The following is a 17993-nucleotide window of genomic DNA, read 5'->3' as shown; positions in this document are numbered from 1 at the left end:
TTTATGAATTCTTTATGAGAATTAACTTTGTATGAATATCGTACTTTCTCTGTAGGCTTTGCCAACAGGCAAACTGGTTTTCAGTGTGTTGCAAATTCTTTTGCCTGTTTCCCCCCAGGCTCAGCTTCTGTGTTGAGAAGAAGGGTGGAAGGATCCCTATTACAGCATCACTTTAGAGAAAATTCTGACTTCAAGCAAAATTAACTTATCAGGGAAGAAACTGTCCAGCTGGGATTGGGTGTTGATCTCAAGATAGAGGAGGCTGTCAAGGTTTAAGACAGCAGAAGCTATTGACTAAAACAGCACGATGGGGCAGGGACATCTTCAGTCAGATCAAATAAGGGGAGTTTACTGAAAGGTTTTAACAAGACAGAGGAACGAGAATGGGAAGGAAATTAAATGTCTTGTGAACATAGTTGCCCGAGGACTCTCAAAGATGAAGTGAACTGCAGTGTGGGGCACTGCCATTAGTCAGCGTGGTGTCCTCATTGTAGTTTACCAGTTTTAAAAGGAGAATAAAGCTATACTTGAATCATGGGAGAGATGTGGGTGTTTGTGTGTGCATGACATTTCTTTTACAAGAGCAAAGTGCAGATCACAGAAACCCGTAAATTTGAGAGTATGCTTTAACAACTGCAGTATCTCCTGTGTCGGCACCAGCTTCTGAGTTTGGGGACAATTGGATGGCAGGGCTCCAGATCCACAAACTGGTAACAGATAGAAACAATGCTCTGAAAAAGTGCCAGAGAGACAAAGAAAAGCAGCAGCGCTGCAGTGTACTGAGTACAGGCTGGCTGAAAGCAGAGGAGAGCAACACCCAAAGCTTCTGCAATAAATTAGTTAGACTAGAGCTTCTGGTTCTGTGAAAATAAGTTTAAGAATAAAATGGGAGTTGCACAATTATTACAGATTGGCAGCCATTAAAGGCATCTATGGTGCCTTCTAAGATCTTGGCCAGGAAGACATCATATAAAAGCAGACTTGAAGTTATTTATGGACAGGCAGAGCCTAATGTTTTTAATTTTCTAGATAGCTCAGGTTGCCAATCAGGTTGGCAATACTAGCAGAATGTGTCAGGAAACCCAAACTTCTATTACCACAAATTAATTAAAAAGTATTTTTGAGGAAGATTCACAGTAATGGTGGACCCAGCTGTTCTCTTCAGCTAATCTATTCCTATATTCAGGGAGAAGTCGTCTTTGGTTGACAGTGTGCTGTTACATTTTATTTTTTAGTATCAAACTGATACTGATGGATTTGTCCTTGATCTTTGATACTTACTACTGCCCATGCTGGATTCATTTTCTAATCATATGGAAGCCATATGTATTCTTTACACATAGACTGTACTGCACTGCAGAATTTATTATCCTATCTTTTAAATATACTGCTGTTGCATGTTCAAAGTCCAGCATATTTATATGCTGTAGATGTGTTTACCACTAGCAAATTATGAGGCATTGTAAAAGATGTATTTATCCACATAGTTTTCTGTAGTCATTGTGAAATGGGGACACGTGAAAGCTTTCTGTGGAGGAAAAAAAAGTACCTCCAAATATCTGCGCTCCTGCATGTATAGGTGTTTTGACTAACTCAGTTCAGGGAGGGAAACATTTTGTCAAACAGGTAGGCAAGGACAAAAACTGATGTCTGAACAAGAGATCCACTGATGAAATTATCGCTTCCTTTTGAGCGATCGCTCATAAACCTCTTTCACTGTAACTGTAGATGGGTCTTTGAGCTTTGGCTGGGCTACTTGCTGTACACGTATACATACAGCTCTTACTCAGGAGATAAATGCCAGAGCGTGGGACTGTAGGTGTTCCAGGAGAGAGCAGAGCCATGTCCCATCATGTGCACGCTGACTGACTCAGTTGTTATAGTGTTAGTAATATCTCTGCTAAATCATAGACCGTATGCATATCGTGTGATGGACGACCAGAAATCAACCCGTGGGGCTTTGTGCACACTGTGAGAGCTGGTCCTGAGTCAGGGATGAGTACTTGTTCATGCTCAGGAAAAATAACACAATCATTCTGCTTTCCAGGGTTTGTATTATACAGAAGTGATAGTGGAAAGGTCCAGGAGTTTGACTGCTAGCTTTAAAATAGTAGTGCCCAAATAGTGGTTCACAGGCAGCACATTGTCTCAGAGATCCTTTGACACTGCTCACAACTACAAGGAAACTAAAACATTAAGCATGAGGCCAGCAAGGAGAGGAGGGTGTGATCCTTCTGTGCCTCGTTTCTTGTTCAGTGTTGTTGCCCACTGGCCAAAGGAGGTGAGGCAACTGCTCCTGAACGCTTGTGAAGGCAAACAGATGCCAGATAGTATGACCTTGTTAGTTTTTGACCTAGGCACTTCAGAATCTTTCCAGAGAAAATGGCTTCATGAATAGGAGTTTTTTCTGTTACAGTTACATGGGTGTCCACATGTAAGGGCCTGAGCATTTTTTCCTCCCGCTGCCTGATGTGTATGTCTGTCTCCTCCCTGCTTCCAGGTACCAGATACACACTGGCCTCCAGCACTCCATTATACGGCCCACCCAGCCCAACTGCTTACCTCTGGATAACGTCACGCTACCTCAGAAGCTGAAGGAGGTTGGCTATTCAACACACATGGTTGGCAAATGGCACTTGGGGTTTTACCGCAGAGAATGCATGCCCACGCAGAGAGGATTTGACACTTTCTTCGGCTCGCTTTTAGGCAGCGGCGACTATTACACTCACTTCAAATGTGACAGCCCTGGGATATGTGGCTACGACCTGTATGAAAATGACAACGCGGCCTGGGATCATGACAACGGCATCTATTCGACACAGATGTACACACAGAAAGTACAACAAATCTTAGCTTCACATAACCCCAGAAAACCCATATTCTTATATATTGCTTACCAAGCTGTTCATTCGCCTCTTCAGGCACCAGGCAAGTATTTTGAACATTATCGATCTATAAATAACATCAACAGGAGAAGATATGCTGCCATGCTAGCTTGTTTGGATGAAGCCATAAACAACGTAACCCTTGCTTTAAAGAAGTATGGTTACTATGACAACAGCATTATCATATATTCTTCAGATAATGGTGGGCAGCCAATGGCTGGAGGAAGTAACTGGCCTCTCCGAGGAAGCAAAGGGACCTACTGGGAAGGAGGTATCCGTGCTGTTGGGTTTGTCCATAGTCCCCTTCTGAAAAACAAAGGGTCTGTGTGTAAGGAGCTTGTGCACATCACAGACTGGTTCCCCACTCTGATCACACTGGCGGAAGGGCAGATTGATGAAGATATCCAGCTGGATGGCTATGATATATGGGAAACCATTAGTGAAGGCAGGCGTTCTCCACGGGTGGACATCCTACACAACATTGACCCGATTTACACCAAAGCCAAAAACGGGTCCTGGGCAGCTGGCTATGGGATCTGGAACACCGCGATTCAATCTGCCATCAGAGTGAATCATTGGAAACTACTGACGGGAAATCCAGGATATAGCGACTGGGTCCCTCCACAGGCCTTCAGTAACGCGGGCCCCAACCGCTGGCACAATGAACGCGTTTCTTGGACAGCTGGCAAAACAGTGTGGCTTTTCAACATAACCGCCGACCCATATGAGCGAGTGGACCTCTCTGCAAAGTATCCAGATGTAGTGAAGCAGTTGTTGCGGAGGCTTTCACAGTTCAATAAGACTGCAGTTCCTGTTCGATACCCACCTAAGGACCCTCGGAGTAACCCAAAGCTGAATGGAGGAGTCTGGGGTCCATGGTTTAAGGAGGATGAAAAGAAAAAGAAATCGGATAAAAGTAAAGGTGCGAATAAGCAAAAGAAGAACAAGAATAAGAAAAAGGCAAATCGGAAAAAAGGGCCATCATTACACTGCCGTTCACGTCTTGCTGGTGGATAGACTCGAGCATACTCTTTTGCCAAGTCTAAGTCAGCTTGGTCCAACTTCCTTAAACATCTGAGAGAATTTACTAGAAATGCTATCTCTGCACTATGGATGGAAGTTGTCACCTTCTAATTTCTTCCCTGATTTCACCAACACAAGATATCTCAACACTCTGCCTTGAGTGTATGTAAATGTCCACATGACAAACTTTCTCCTCTGCAGGAGGAATGGTGCTCACCCATCACAGCTACATTCCCGATGACAATGGAAATAACTCCCAACTTCAGTAATACTGTTTTTGATGGAGAGATGGGGCTTCCTTGCCAAAATCAGTTGGGATATTTGGAGAGTATGGATATGTTAAGGGTAAATGTTCTCAAATTGACAGATGATTCATAGAGAGAAAGGAAAAACAAAACCTGAGAACCTCTGTGGGTCAGAGCGTGTTAGTCACCAACCTATGATACTTTGATACAAACACAGCAAAAACATGAAGCCATCACAGTAACATTTGGGGTGCTGGGGAGGGGGACATGATAGGAGGAAAGCTGCTTTGAATTAGACTCTGTCTGCCTTACATAAATCAGAAATATTTTAAAGATTTCCTAGCTGTGCTAAGCTCCCCCCACTTGTCGTAAATCCTGAAGGCTGTTATTTAACACACATGAAGAGCTAGCACACACCATATAGAATTTATCATAGGTACAGACAAAAACACATCACCTAAGTGAATGTAATATTTAAACATGTTAAGATAACTGTTCTGCAATACATAAAGTATGTAATTTATTTCCCAGAACAATACTTATTTCTCTTCCATTGAAACTTCAATTAAGAGGTGATGCAAAGTACCTGTTTGGGTGCTAGGGTTGTTTGGATTCTTTTTCCTTTGATTTTTAATTTTATTTCCACTCTGTCATTCAGATTTTTATTTATCAAATCCATATCCTCAGAGTACTGTAAAACAATAAAATACTGTATACACTGCTAGGATGAGAACGATTCAGGTGCATCGTGTCACTATGTATTTGCCTCCAATTATTTTGAATGTAACAAAGTGATTATTTAATTTAGTAGTCACGTGAATATTGTTCAGTTTCTGTACAGAAGCTAGGCCATCTTTATGTTTGGGGGAAAAGTTATACTTTAAACGTTTTATTTATGTATCTATTAAAATAGTTTATTTTTATGGCATTCATAAAAGTAGTCTGCCTTTTTTTTTTTTTTGCTTCCTAGACAGCAATTCTGTCCTTGTTTATTTTCAAAGAACTCAGTGAGCTTTTTAATCACTATTATTTTCGGTGCAGGGCTGACTTTATTGACATTTTGCTTCTGAATCAGAATTTATTCTTCCATTATGTATATAATGTGAGAGTGGTTCACACTACCGGTTTCCAGTGTGTCTGCATGGATGACTAATGGATGTACCGATTGCATATTCTTGGCGATCTGTAAGAAGTGATACAATATATATGCACATATAAGTTTCAAGATGAATTCTGTTAAGTAAAATTGATGATTTGTTTGTTAAACAGCTATAACATACTTTGGTAAAATTTAAAATAAGCATGCTTTTCAATTACATCTCACTTGATGCAGAAATTACATTTATATAAATGGATTACAGGTGAAAAATTAAACATTCATAAAATCTGAACCATGTCCAGCACTCCAACACCCCTTGACCTTTTTTGAAAAGAAATTAACTGCAGACACATACCACCAAAAACTACTAAATTGCATATTTGCAGCTATAAATCAGAATAAAGCTGTCATGAATGAACACTTAGAAACAAGTTAGTCATCTTATAGAGTTACTTTTGTAATGATCACATTGAGGAGAAAACAGAAATGGACTTATTGAATCATTACCTATAAATAATATTTATAAAAGGATGATGTGTATCTGCATAAGTATTGAATGCTGTCACTGTTCTTTCTCACGCTGTGCAGTCCTCAAGAGGACTAATGGATTTCCTTAGGAATCTGTCTGGCTTTACTGAAGATACAGAACTGCTCCAGGAGTAACCAGGATTTCAACTGCTCTCTGACTTTTTCCAAACGTACCATGATGTCCTTAAAAGAAATTATAATAACATCTTGAGATATTGTACTCCCAAGTGTGGCATGTAAAATTAATGTCTGACAAAATACCTATCTTTTTTGTCTTTGAGAAAAGGTAAGACTTTTCAAGTTAGTTTGGATCAGCTATTAATGCAAAAGTATATTTACAAATTGGGCAAATGTAGAAACGATGACTTTTTATGATGTTCCTTTTCTAGTATGGGGGAGAATCCTACATTTCAGTAATGAATGTTAAGAGAGAAGTCACGGAAGCAGGATCTGGGTTTGAAACATTATACTGTCTAGTTTACAACTTAACACATAAATCATTGTTTATGTTTGAAATACTTGAGTTGCACACTGAGTTCAACATTAGAAATAAATAGTACCTTTTCTGAATTTCAGAGGTCATTTAGAAAAGGTCAAAATTAGATGTGTAAGCTAAACTGTACATAAAAAAAAAGGACTGAGATTTTCTTTAGTTTATTTTGGCATAATAGAAATAAAGGCACTGTAATAGTGTTATCCTCATAGCATCGGTGACCACTCTTTTCCACAAAAGTTTTACCGTGGCTTTGGCTTTTATTCGACTGAAGCAAGCAGGCAGCTTTATTCTCTGACAACATTTTATTCTATAATTATTTATATCTGTTCTTTCTCAGGCAAAATGGGAGTCCTTGAAAGTAACTGGTGGAAAGCAGAACAGTGGATCAGTTCTTGCGTGCCTGGTATATTAAATAAGTGTGCCACCAGAGTAAGTGTTTGTAGAGTACACAATGGGAGTACGTTTTCTAGGGCTGCACTGGCTTTTAGTTAGGCTGATGCCCTTAAAATCAGTACTCTGATCTGGCATAGGGCAAAGAGTGGATTCACAGTGGGTTTGAAATTACCCACAATTTGGAAGCCTTCCTGAATATTTTGTGGAAAGATCCTGATGTGAAAGTGCTGTGTTGCAATTTTCCTGTCTACTTTCACACATTACTTCTCTTTTCACTCCAGCAATACAGTGGGCTCTAGCTTTTGATGACACCATAAAGCTCTCAAACCCAACTTTCTGTTTACAGAGTTCTAAGCAGTTCATACATTCCCACAACAGGATTTCACAGGTTATTTATGTCGTAGAGTGTGTAACATGTCTAATCTTTGGGAAGGTGTGAAAGGTAAACACTGCAAACGGTTCAAAAAAGGCTACTAGGCTTACTGAAACCACAGTCCTGTATTCTGAAAGAAAACCAGCAGTCCTCATCATTTCTGGGCAGACATGGAGGGAGTTACTGCTTCACTCAGGCTGATACATTTGTGCAACGGCAGTCTTGAAAACTAATTGATATACGGTCTAAATCAGTAGCTGGTCTCTCTACCCGTATTTTTAAGGGATCCAAAAAAAGACTGGGTGGGGAGAGGATGTATTTATTATCTCATGAATTCTGTTCCCTGTATGCTATTATGGGTACAAGACAAAAGCAAATCTGATAGTAACTCTCTGATCTGCTCTTAGTGACATCTACACCTTTGGGAGGACCAGCCTGAGCAGGGAGACAATATTTCTTCCTTTTCCATGTGTTATTGATAGCTGTGATCCTGGATCATCTTTTCTACACCAAGGCAACCCGAAGAGTGAGAAGGATTGCTCCGGGGGAGAGAGGAAGAAAGAAAAACTTGAGAAAGAAAAGACTAAAAATGAAACCAGAAGCAAGAAAGCTTTGCCTTGTGGTCTGTGCTCCCTGAATGTAGTACATCATGCTGAATGGCTTTTAAAATCTTGTAAGTGCGAAAAATACCTGTGTTGTTCTTCTCAGGCTTTCTCAATTTTATTCTAAAGACCTTTGAATTACTTTTCTAATGGTTAGATAATTTTATCTTGTTAGTTTCTTGTTGTTGTTATTACATAGTTTGACATAAAGTTGGAGACAAAACACTCTCCTGGCTACAGATACAGACTAGTGGAAGGAAGTGCCAAGAACGGTAAGTAAATCTGAAATAGCAGTCTTTATCTGTGGATCATGTTGTAATGTATGAAGGAAAGTCCACGTGGTTGTGAAGCTCTGGCATGGGCTATGATATGTCATATCATAGCTAAAGGAGCCATTTGTGTCTGAAGATATCCAAAAGGTTCTTCTATTGCTGGGATATGAGGCTTTTTTGAAAGTGAATTAGGCCATTAGACCCAGCAACTTTCTCTGTCTTCTGGAAGTAATTGGGTCCTGATTTCAAGCTGCTGAAAGCACTCATGTTTCCATCTGTTCAGGATTGTATGTAACGGGTTGTCTGAGGTATCTAGACAGCATTGAAACTCAGGTTTCTGTGATCTCACTGCACAAAACAAGCTTCTTTTTCTTTCTCTCTGTTTCATGTGCTGCACATTCAGCAACCAGCGCTCCCACTTTTACATATCCATCCATATTTTGAAAGTTACCTTTTATATAAAGCATGAGCTTTTTGCAACAGAAAGCAAGACAGCAGCAAAAGTTATGTCATATAAGGTCAGATATTAGACTGCAGCATTTAGGGAATAAACTAGGGATGGACTTGCTGTTAAAATGTCTTTCAGTTGAAGTATCTTCGGATTTGGTTGATGGTAAAGAATAAGAGTAGTTTCCAAAATGCCATTAGACAGAAGAAAAATGAGCATGGCTGAATTCTTCTTAAACTACAAGGAAATACTGAACTCCTCCTAGGGGCAATCATGAGTGCAAACGGGGGTGCTGTGTCTACCAGCTTCTACTCTAATGACAGTTCAGAAAATACCTGAAGAAAGAAAAATAAAGGAAGAAAATAACATACGGTATGTTTCATAGGATTTTTTTCAGAAGTGGAGATCTATGAACAAAGGATTGTACCTTTTTTGACAATTGTGCATTATACATAAATCCTAGAAAAGCTCTGTGGTAATTTTCAGTATGTAACATATAGAGACTACAGGTTCCTTTTGTCATCTTGCTTTAAAACCAGTGGATATTCACCAGCGATGTTGATGCAAAGCAAGTTAAATATAGTTTACTTCGTAGTGCATATACTGTATGTTATACCAGGTCTGCTTTTCCAAAAGATAACATTAGCTCAGAGAAAGAAAGTGCAATATACAATATTCTTGTTGACTACTGACTTAATAAGCTGTACTTTCAGGACAGCAGTAACTTCTCTTTTTATGCTCTCACTCTTTTATGTTCTCATTTCCAAGAACAGGCAGAGAATGCATTTTCCCACAGACAGAAAAGAGCATAAGATTTAATTTAGCAGTTAGATAACAGAAGCTTCACTTCAGCATTCTGTTGTGTTCAGCAGAGTGCTCAATAATGTACTCCATTTCTGTGGAACATGTCAAGGTCTTGATGAAGTGGAGAGGTTGTGTAAAAGGCAGGCCACTGTGAAAACAGAAAACGTTCTCTTTCCTTGAATTATGCTTGTTTTCACCTCTGCCAAGTGAGTTAATAGTAGTAGATACAAATACAGTTAAGAGCATGATAGAAGATTTAATTAAGTGCCTGGATTTGAATTAAAGTTGCAACAAAGGTATAACCCATAATATAGTTCAAAGTTATTTCATGAATTCCATTAATTTCAATTATAATCAGAGCAACGCTGCTGAAGTTTAGCTTGTGACTGAAGTAACAGAACTGATTAATGACTGTTATTGTGGATTTCCATAACGAGCGGAGAGCAGGGCCCTGAAATGTCATACCGACATAGCCTGAAAAATATATTTTTAAAATTTCTTATACACAAGAGTCTCAGAAAAAGTCAAGTATTTAATCACCTAAAATTAGTGCAGGCTGCGAAGTTTTTTACTATTCCCTAGGCTTGCTTACAAAGATCACTCTTGAGAATTACTAGGTAAGACCATGTTTATTCCTCCTTTAAAGGCAGCTTTGCTTCTGCTGGTTGAGATTAGCCAGTACACAGCTGCATGCAGGAGAAAGTCAAAGGGGCTCTAAAAGTAAGAATGGTTCTTCATTATAAGTATATAGTATGCAGTTTGGAAAAGAACATCACTAGTATCAGAATCCAGTATATTTGGAGAGATTTGCCAAAATCTAATGTGATGGACTGATTCATTCCTTTTGGATAACCAAGATATATTTTTATTCTTTGAGATGGCTAGAGAAGGAGGGGAAACATGGCCCTGTGAGAAAATGAAGAGCGCCAAGCTGTGACTAGTATGGTACATGGAATGAAGAAAGTTGCAAGTTGCTTAAAAGGAAGATTTTAGGAGGGTGAACTGAATGCCATTAAATAAATACTTCATGTATCATAATCTGTTTTTCCTTTAAAAAAATCCCAAACTTCAAAGCTCTAAATATGGGCTAAACTTAAAGGCCAAGGGTGTAACTAGTAATGTCTTCTCTTTGAGCAACCCTCTGAAGTCTTTCTCTGGCAACATACCTTTTTTATAGTGATTCGTTCCAGTTTTATTTGGGTTTTTGGTAGCAGGTTTCTTATCACTCTGGATGGACTGAACATAGTTAGTGTTGAGAAAGAGCATGTTGGATCTTTTTGGTCAGTATTGTTTACCAAATTGTTGAGCCTCTCAAGTAATCGCTAAACAGTCTCTTAGACCTATTCCTGATATATTTAAATAATTGATCGCTTATTATTATGTGGGTAGCTATTGAGGATTTGAAAATTACATGTACATCATCTCCATTCTGTTTGGGCAGCAGAGCAAAGTATCTGCAGTTAATAAATGTTAATCTCCACAAGGAAGAGTTTGCAGAGATACAGAGGGAGCGCACAGCCCTGGCCTTCAGCCCGGATGACTTCAGCAACTCACAACCTTTTGTCTTTAAACATGATTTCTTTGACATTTTTACTGCCAGTAGATTTTTTTTTCCTTCTCTTTGAAAGGAAAAAGGCTAAATGACTAATTTTGCTTTCAACATCGGATGTGAAAGTCTGCTTAGAACCCCCCCTGCGTTGTACAGCAGCACAAGCAGAACAAGAAGTGCCTGGTTTGCGTCAGGAGGAACATGCTGTGATGCTTCCCCTCCCACTGTTCTCCTCAGCCTCCCACAGGCCCAGCTACCAAGGCATTAACAGGGAAGTCACTGAACTTTTTAGCATGTGAGTATGCCAAGATCAAATAGTTATCCCCAGATAATGAGCAAGTCTAGATGACATGACACCCATTCTGGTTCCTGTATTTTCTTTCCAATCACTTTCTCACTTCCACACACTGACTAAACTTGAGGGATGGTTATATTAAAATGAGAGGAAGATTTTCTCTATTACAGATTCATCAGGGTGAGATCTCACTGACATCTGTTTCCTTCTCATCCGTGCCAGCAAAGACCAGCATGAGGACTTGTGCTAGAAGACAGTCCTTGAAGTTCAGCTCAAGTCATGTCTTTCTCCTATTAGTTGTTTCTCAGAGGTACACAGGAAAGCATTTCATATAATGTAATCCTAAATTCAGCTAAATTCATAAACAAATTGTAACTGTTCTCATTGTCCTGTCTGCTTATAGAGTAGACTTGTTAAATATGTGTCTTGCTAAAGACAAGCTCGCCAGGTGGCTGTTTCCTATACTTTTCTTTAATTCCCATCTCATTACTCAAACCTAATAATTTCTATTTAACTAGAAGATAGCTGTTACTTAATTAATCTTCATGAAAAGCATCCAGCTCTGATTTAAAGCAGAAAAATATGAAGAATCTATTACTTCCCTTTGTAAAGGTCTTGCAACAGTTAATATCTGAGTTAAAAATATATATGTGCCTTCTTTCTAATTTGATTTGATTTTTTTTATCTGGCTACAGATTCCAGCCTTATGTTATCTTTATCCTCAAGACTAAAGAGTCCATTGGCACCTGGTGTTTTCCTCTTACAATTATACATCTGTATTCCAATCTTTATATTTTTTTTAGAAGCTGAACAGATGGGGTCCTTAGGGTCTAATTATTGTATGTCATTTTCTCCAGTTCCTGAATAGGAGCTAAGGCTTTTTTGTACACCTTCTCCAGTCTTTCAGTAGACTGTGAAAAACGTGGACAGATACAGTATTCCAGTACTAGCTTCACTCAAGCCATATAAAGAAAGAAATACCACCTCCTTAGAAGTAACAAGTGCTCCTCTGTCTCTGAACTGGATGCCTGTTGTGACTCTTTGATTGTTTTAAGGGTTCTCACCACTCCAACCATTCTCCTGGTACAACTTCATTCCTTATTACACGTATTCTCTATTAGTCCATAGCCAGTTTCAGTGAAACACATTTTGTTGAAGACGCTGAATTTCTCCGAGTCCATGAATTTTTCAGGTAATCTGCATCACTTTGTGGTTGCCCTCTCCTCCTTGTTGCACACCTCTCCAGCAGTCTTTGTGTCACCTGCAAATCTTGTCTGCAGTCATTTTGCAGGGCTGGACCCAGCACTGCTTCCCAGAAAAGCACCTCCTTTCAATGATGATTTCTCATTGCCAGCTACATTGGAGGCCTACCCGGTAGCCACTCCTAATGCAATTTGCTGCACGCTCTGCTTGTACTGAGTTACTTTAACCTGTTGCTTGCTTGGTTCATGTAGCAAAACAGTTTGGAATCCAGGAGTCTTGAAAGGCTAAATGTGGTGGGATGGAAGGGAGCGGTAGTGCTCAGACTCTGCCCTGGGCGTAGAGCATCCCCTGCTGCCTCAGTCTCAGGATCACACTCTCCTGGGACTTGTTTATTTTGGTTGTTTCGTGTAAGGAAATCTCTTACCCCTTAGGTGTTGTTTAGTCTTATATGGGGAAAAAGAAACAAAACTAAATCAAGTTTGAAACTGCCCTGTAAAAAGTATTTGATTCTGTTCTCTGTCTCAACTTCTATAGCCTTTTTCTAAAAGTCCCCTGTGCAAAAGAGAGGCTGAACACTTATAAAATAAAGAGGATACAGAATAAGCTCTCTAATTATATTTTAAATCCCAAATTATACCAACAGCAGACATGCCTATAATGTCTAATTTAGGAAAAATATGGAAGTCTTTCTCTAAGGAGTGGATTTTCACTTTTGCACATTTCGTGATTCCCAAGGGTAGTCACTGTTTAAAGCACACTTATTTAAATCAGAAATATTGTATTTATTCAGATATAACCTTCATGGTAGCATGCAGAACTGAAGTGTTTTAGTGGTTGCATTTTCCCCACAGAACATGTTGAAGATCATCTAGGTGAGTAATCAATGCCATACAACAGCTACTCCGTTTCCATCGCCACAGACAAATCCTCATGCCGATTTTCCTGGTTCTGATTACAACCTGCTGCTTTACCACTGCTGAACGGTGAAACTCACTCCATCTGATTGATACACTACCGTGATATAAATCCCTAGTTATTTCTTTCAATATTTTACTTAACACTCTTGATTTTGAGCTGTTTCTGTACATATAGTAAATCTACCCTCACAGTTTTCAGTGCAGGGCATTATTTCTGTCCCTGTTTTATGTATAGAAAATAAGTCACAGGCTGTTCCAAGATAACAGAGGGAGTCATTGGCAAGGGCTAGCAAAAGCCCTGATATCCTGAATTGGAGTTTAATGTTTAAACCATAAGGTCCTCATTCCTCAAACAGTTCGTCAGGTGTGCTCTACTGGAGTTTTGTGGCAGCAGCAGTTAAATCAGTGGGCAGTAGTACCATGGTAGCCTCTTGAAGGCTTAGTTTAGCTGTTGCATACTGGGTTTGGAGATGAAGAGCAGATTTGGATGTTCTCACTACCATCCCAATGGGCTGGGGAGGCGAAGGTCACATTCCAAGATCAGCTCCTACCTGTGCTCACAGTTCAGTTGGGAGGAGACTCAGGTGGACTTGATGATTTGCATATTAAAATATTTTGCTGCATCTGACAAGATGAGTAATTTTTTTCCCTAGGACAGTATCAAAGATATTTGTAGAACTGTCATCTAATTCCAGAATTTATTCAGACTGTAATTGCCTAGTGATGTGATTTCCCAAAAGAGATTTTTTTTTTCTTCCACCAAGTACTTTCTGAAAATCTAAACAAAAGTAGAGTTGCACTGCAATGGCATCAGTACTGCTGGAAAACATGAACAGCTTTAATAATGAAAACAGGCAGGACAGAGAGTTTGTAGTTACTGCTGTTTAGAGTTCCAGGTGAGATATTGTTAATACTTAGTGGCTTAAGTGGGCATTTTGTGAATTACTAAGGTAATTGCAATTTGTGTATTACAGAGAGAGTAGATGGAAGAAAAAACACCGTAGGTGCAATGTTACTAACACTGGCTTTTATTCCCAGAGGAAAAGACATGTCAATGACTCTCTTCTGCATTTTCTTCTGAGACAGAAGACTTCCCAAGGTACAAAAGCATGTTCCTAGTGCTGTTGTTGAGATTTATCAATGCAATACTATAACTGTGTCATATTAAGGTTCCTTAGTTTACCTTAAACAAATAAAAACTTTTTATTGTCTGTCAAATGTACTGCATTTACCCAACACTACTTCTACTGCAACATCTCAGTGATATTTTAAGTCTCTACCATTCACTATAATCACATTAGGTTTCCCTGGATTCACTCAGCCCTCAATCTCTCATTCTTTACTTAGAATTTAATGTCTTGTTTGTCTTTCTCGTCACTTGCAATTTTAATTTATTTTCATTAAAAGCAGTAACGCTCTTCATAATTCTGGATCTGCACTGGTCCTGTAAGCATGTTAGTTTTTAAGCAATGCAGATATTTCCTGATCCGTAATACGCCATAAACAGGTTATCCTGTGCAACTAGATGGAAGATTAAATCGGTGCTTTTGTTAGCTAGTTGAAGCACAGGCTTTTGCTAAATTATCCAGAATGCCTTTGCCTGACCATCTGTTTCAAACGGAAATGAATCTTGGGCTTTAATTATAAATCTCTTATGAATATTATTTTTATTTTCTTCTTTTCTAACCCAATCTGGCCTTTTGGAGATTGCTCGAAATCTCCCTGTATTATTTCAAATGGGGATGGGATTACCAGAGTGGCTGATAGTCTCATTTAATTTTTTTTATTAGCCTTCCTATTAATGATTTTCAATCTATCTATGCATTTGCTTCAAGTTTAAGCAAAAATCTGTTACCAAACTGTGTTTATAAATTTGTTACAAGATACCATGTTATGAAGCAGTCTAAGTACAAACATGTTAAACCATATGGAAAATCCGCCCAAATCCTGCTAAATTGTTCCAATGTTTAATTACCCAGATCATTAAAAGCGTGCACCGTCTTTCTAATCTGTTTTTATAATTTCATGGTCTAGCCTTCAGATCATATTGTAATTCTTTATGTGTTGCCCATGAAGGTGTGCATAAATTGAGACCAAACACAAAAACTCCTACTTCAGGTGCCTTCTCCAAAAAAGAATTACTCATCTCAGTAAGGATTTGTCATTAAAGGGCTTTGTAGATTTTTTTTTTTCCAAAGAAAGAATGAAGTCATTCTTTTAAATTAAATGGGGCGAATGGAGAAGGAAACAGAGCTCTGGGCTGGGGTGTCAGGGGAAGTCCTTACTAGTGGTAAGTTACTCTGTGGAGCTTTGATCTCCTTTCCCTTCCTCTGGTAGAGTGGCTTCCTTTCCATTCATGTTGTCAGCAATCCATTCTCCATTTGGTTTCTTCTAGCTGCCTTGGCCAACATGCCTTTTGCGTCCAGCACGTACTTTTCTCCTCTGCCTACCCAGTCCAAATCATAGTACTGTCCTAACTTGCATCTTCTGTGACGCAGGGCAGCAACTCCTTTTTATGACCAAGAAAGAAGAGAAAAACAGAGTTACGCTTCTTGGCATGTTTTCAGTCTTCGCTAAAGAACTTGGCCCTTTCTAGTCAGTAAGAAGAGCTTGAGCAAGCAGAGGAATCTTTTTCCTGCCAAGCTGTCTTTCTGAGCAGAGGCCAACTTGCAGCAACACAGTGTGGAGATGAGTCAGTGAAAAATGGACTTAGGTAAACACTGTTAACTGATGTTACAAAAGTTTCTGCTGTGTTTCCAGAGACAGCTGCATTTATTTCTTCATCCAAGATCCACTGAGGTGGGGAGGTATTTGGACACTCCTAATTGAAATCCTATGGTATGTGCTGGTCTTCTCCTCATAACTTTACCCCTGCAATTTTTGGTTCCCATCTCTCCTCGTCATCAGCTGTTGTTGCATGTTATCACAACACAGGCCCGCACATAGCACCGCTTATGAAAAAGAAAGCGTTTAGCTCATTCTCCTCAAAGGTTTTGCAACTTTAGAAGGGTGCTAGGTTACCTTTTTATCTTCTTGAAGGTATTTTCTCTCCAGAATGACCAGAGTAACTTTTACCCAAATGCACTTTATTCAAATGGTCTCATAAAATTCTTAAATTAAAAACAATATTGTTTTAAAATAAGCATAAAAAGAAATGAAAATGGGAGGTTTTTCTTGTTTTATATAGCTCACTGCCATTCTGCAGATGTTCATCCAGCCAAGGCATACATAACTTGCTTGCATTAAATAAAAGGAGAGGAATTTCTCCACTCTTCCCTCGTGGTCAGTTAGACTGTACTTGTTAGACCCATTCTAAATGTATATTTTGTACCAGTGTAATTAGCTGATGTGATTTTGCACCAGTGTAATTAAACCAATACATCATATCCATGATCTCTTCTACAGTGATGGAAAGGTGTTTTATAGTAACATTGCAATAGGTTTTTCCTCCCTTCCGCACAGAATATAGATGGATATACCTACATGGGCTTCTTTATGGGCCTTCTCATAGGGCAAATTGCCTTAATTTGAATTATGCTGGCTAGAAGGCAGAGAATCCTTCCTGCACCCTTTGAAAGCGCTTGACCATCACAACACTTCTCTCTTGCCTTTGAATTGTGTTGATCTGCTTGCCCTGTAATTTCACATGGTGATTGTGCAAAACTCTGTGCATATCTCCCAGACCTTGGATGCCATCTCCCAAAGCCTCTCATCTTTGTACTCACTGCCACTGTTACATCAGCCTGAGGGGAGTTTTTTTCCTGTATGATTTCCCTCTACAAAGTGTTTGTACAGAAAGTGTATCTACACTGAATGTTTCATACAGCTTTTAAAAGAGTCCTGAGAAGGTTTAGCTGTTACTTTATAGAGTGACAGAGGCAAATAGCTGCACACTCCTCCCTTTTCCCCCTCTATTTCTGTACTATATTCAGTGAGTGAAAATGATTCACTATGAATCATTCTTATTCCTTCCCAAGCTGTGTTCTACCCTGAAAAGTACAATATTTCTTTTCATATTCTCCATGAATACTGTGGCTGTGACGTCTTTCTCCTGTGTTTCTCCTAGAGAAGTGTAACAGCAGCCCCTGGAAAGAATGGACATCTGAGGAGCATGAGAGAAAAGCTGGTATTATATCTGGAACCAACACTGTGCACCTCTCAGAGAGCAATATATCTGCCCTTGGCAAAGGGAAACGTGCTCTTGAGAATTGTTCAACTGGACCTTAAAGTTACTGGGCTATGAAACGCAGAATAATAGGATTAGAGAAGCAGGAGATCGAAGTTACCGACAGAGTTCTCTTCATTTCCCTGCGAATGAAGGCTATGGCTTTACACACTCGGCCTCTGGAAAAAAAAATGTCAGTGACAGGACAGATATAATGAGTTTGTGTAAAGCAGGAAAGATGTTGATACTTCGTCCAGTTCTTTATCTGTGTTTGAAGGAAGGCCTCCAAACAACAAAAGCATTCATCTGGATTTTTACGCCAGTAGATGACTGTTTACAACTTGTATTCTCAAACACTGTGTATGTGTGTATTTAGTACTAGGCAATAAAAGATAAGCCAAGAGACATGCAAACATTATCATGTGATGTTAGCAAAGTTACTCTCACAGCAAGACAAATAGTTGTATTAAGCAACCTGATCCTGGAATTTGGGCACCCTTACTTTTCCATTCATAAATCTAAACCTGTGGCTTCTGAGTGTTTATCACTAGCATTAGGTCGCTCTATACACATGGTCCTTAGGAAATGAAGCTTTGAATATTTGTTTCAGGTTCCAGCTGCTCTGCTGTGGTGTGCGAATAGTGTGCTCAGACTCATTAAATCTGCAGGGCTTGGAAGCTGTTCTTGTGGTTACAC

General features: G+C 39.3%; 1 protein-coding gene and 1 long non-coding RNA gene across 2 annotated transcripts in view; both read left to right on the top strand.

The window, feature by feature from the left end:
• Positions 1-5081, top strand: part of ARSJ (arylsulfatase family member J) — a 45733-nt gene extending 40652 nt beyond the window's left edge. Inside the window, exon 2 of the mRNA XM_082050962.1 lies at positions 2501-5081. Coding sequence (XP_081907088.1) covers positions 2501-3902 — 1402 coding nt within the window. The 3' untranslated portion in view covers positions 3903-5081. The remainder of the gene's footprint in view (positions 1-2500) is intronic.
• Positions 5082-5886: 805 nt separating this feature from the next.
• On the top strand, positions 5887-17608 carry LOC309439057. The gene is made up of 5 exons (XR_014183924.1): positions 5887-6066; positions 7450-7715; positions 14171-14231; positions 15893-15970; positions 17199-17608. It is a non-coding gene; the product is annotated as an uncharacterized lncRNA (long non-coding RNA).
• The last annotated feature ends 385 nt before the right edge of the window (positions 17609-17993 follow it).

This window comes from Streptopelia decaocto (assembly GCF_964273445.1).
Source record: "Streptopelia decaocto genome assembly, chromosome: 4".
In the NCBI taxonomy this organism is placed as follows: Eukaryota; Metazoa; Chordata; class Aves; order Columbiformes; family Columbidae; genus Streptopelia; species Streptopelia decaocto.
The sequence above is the reverse complement of the archived record's forward strand: the minus strand, read 5'-3'. Positions and strand labels throughout refer to the sequence as shown.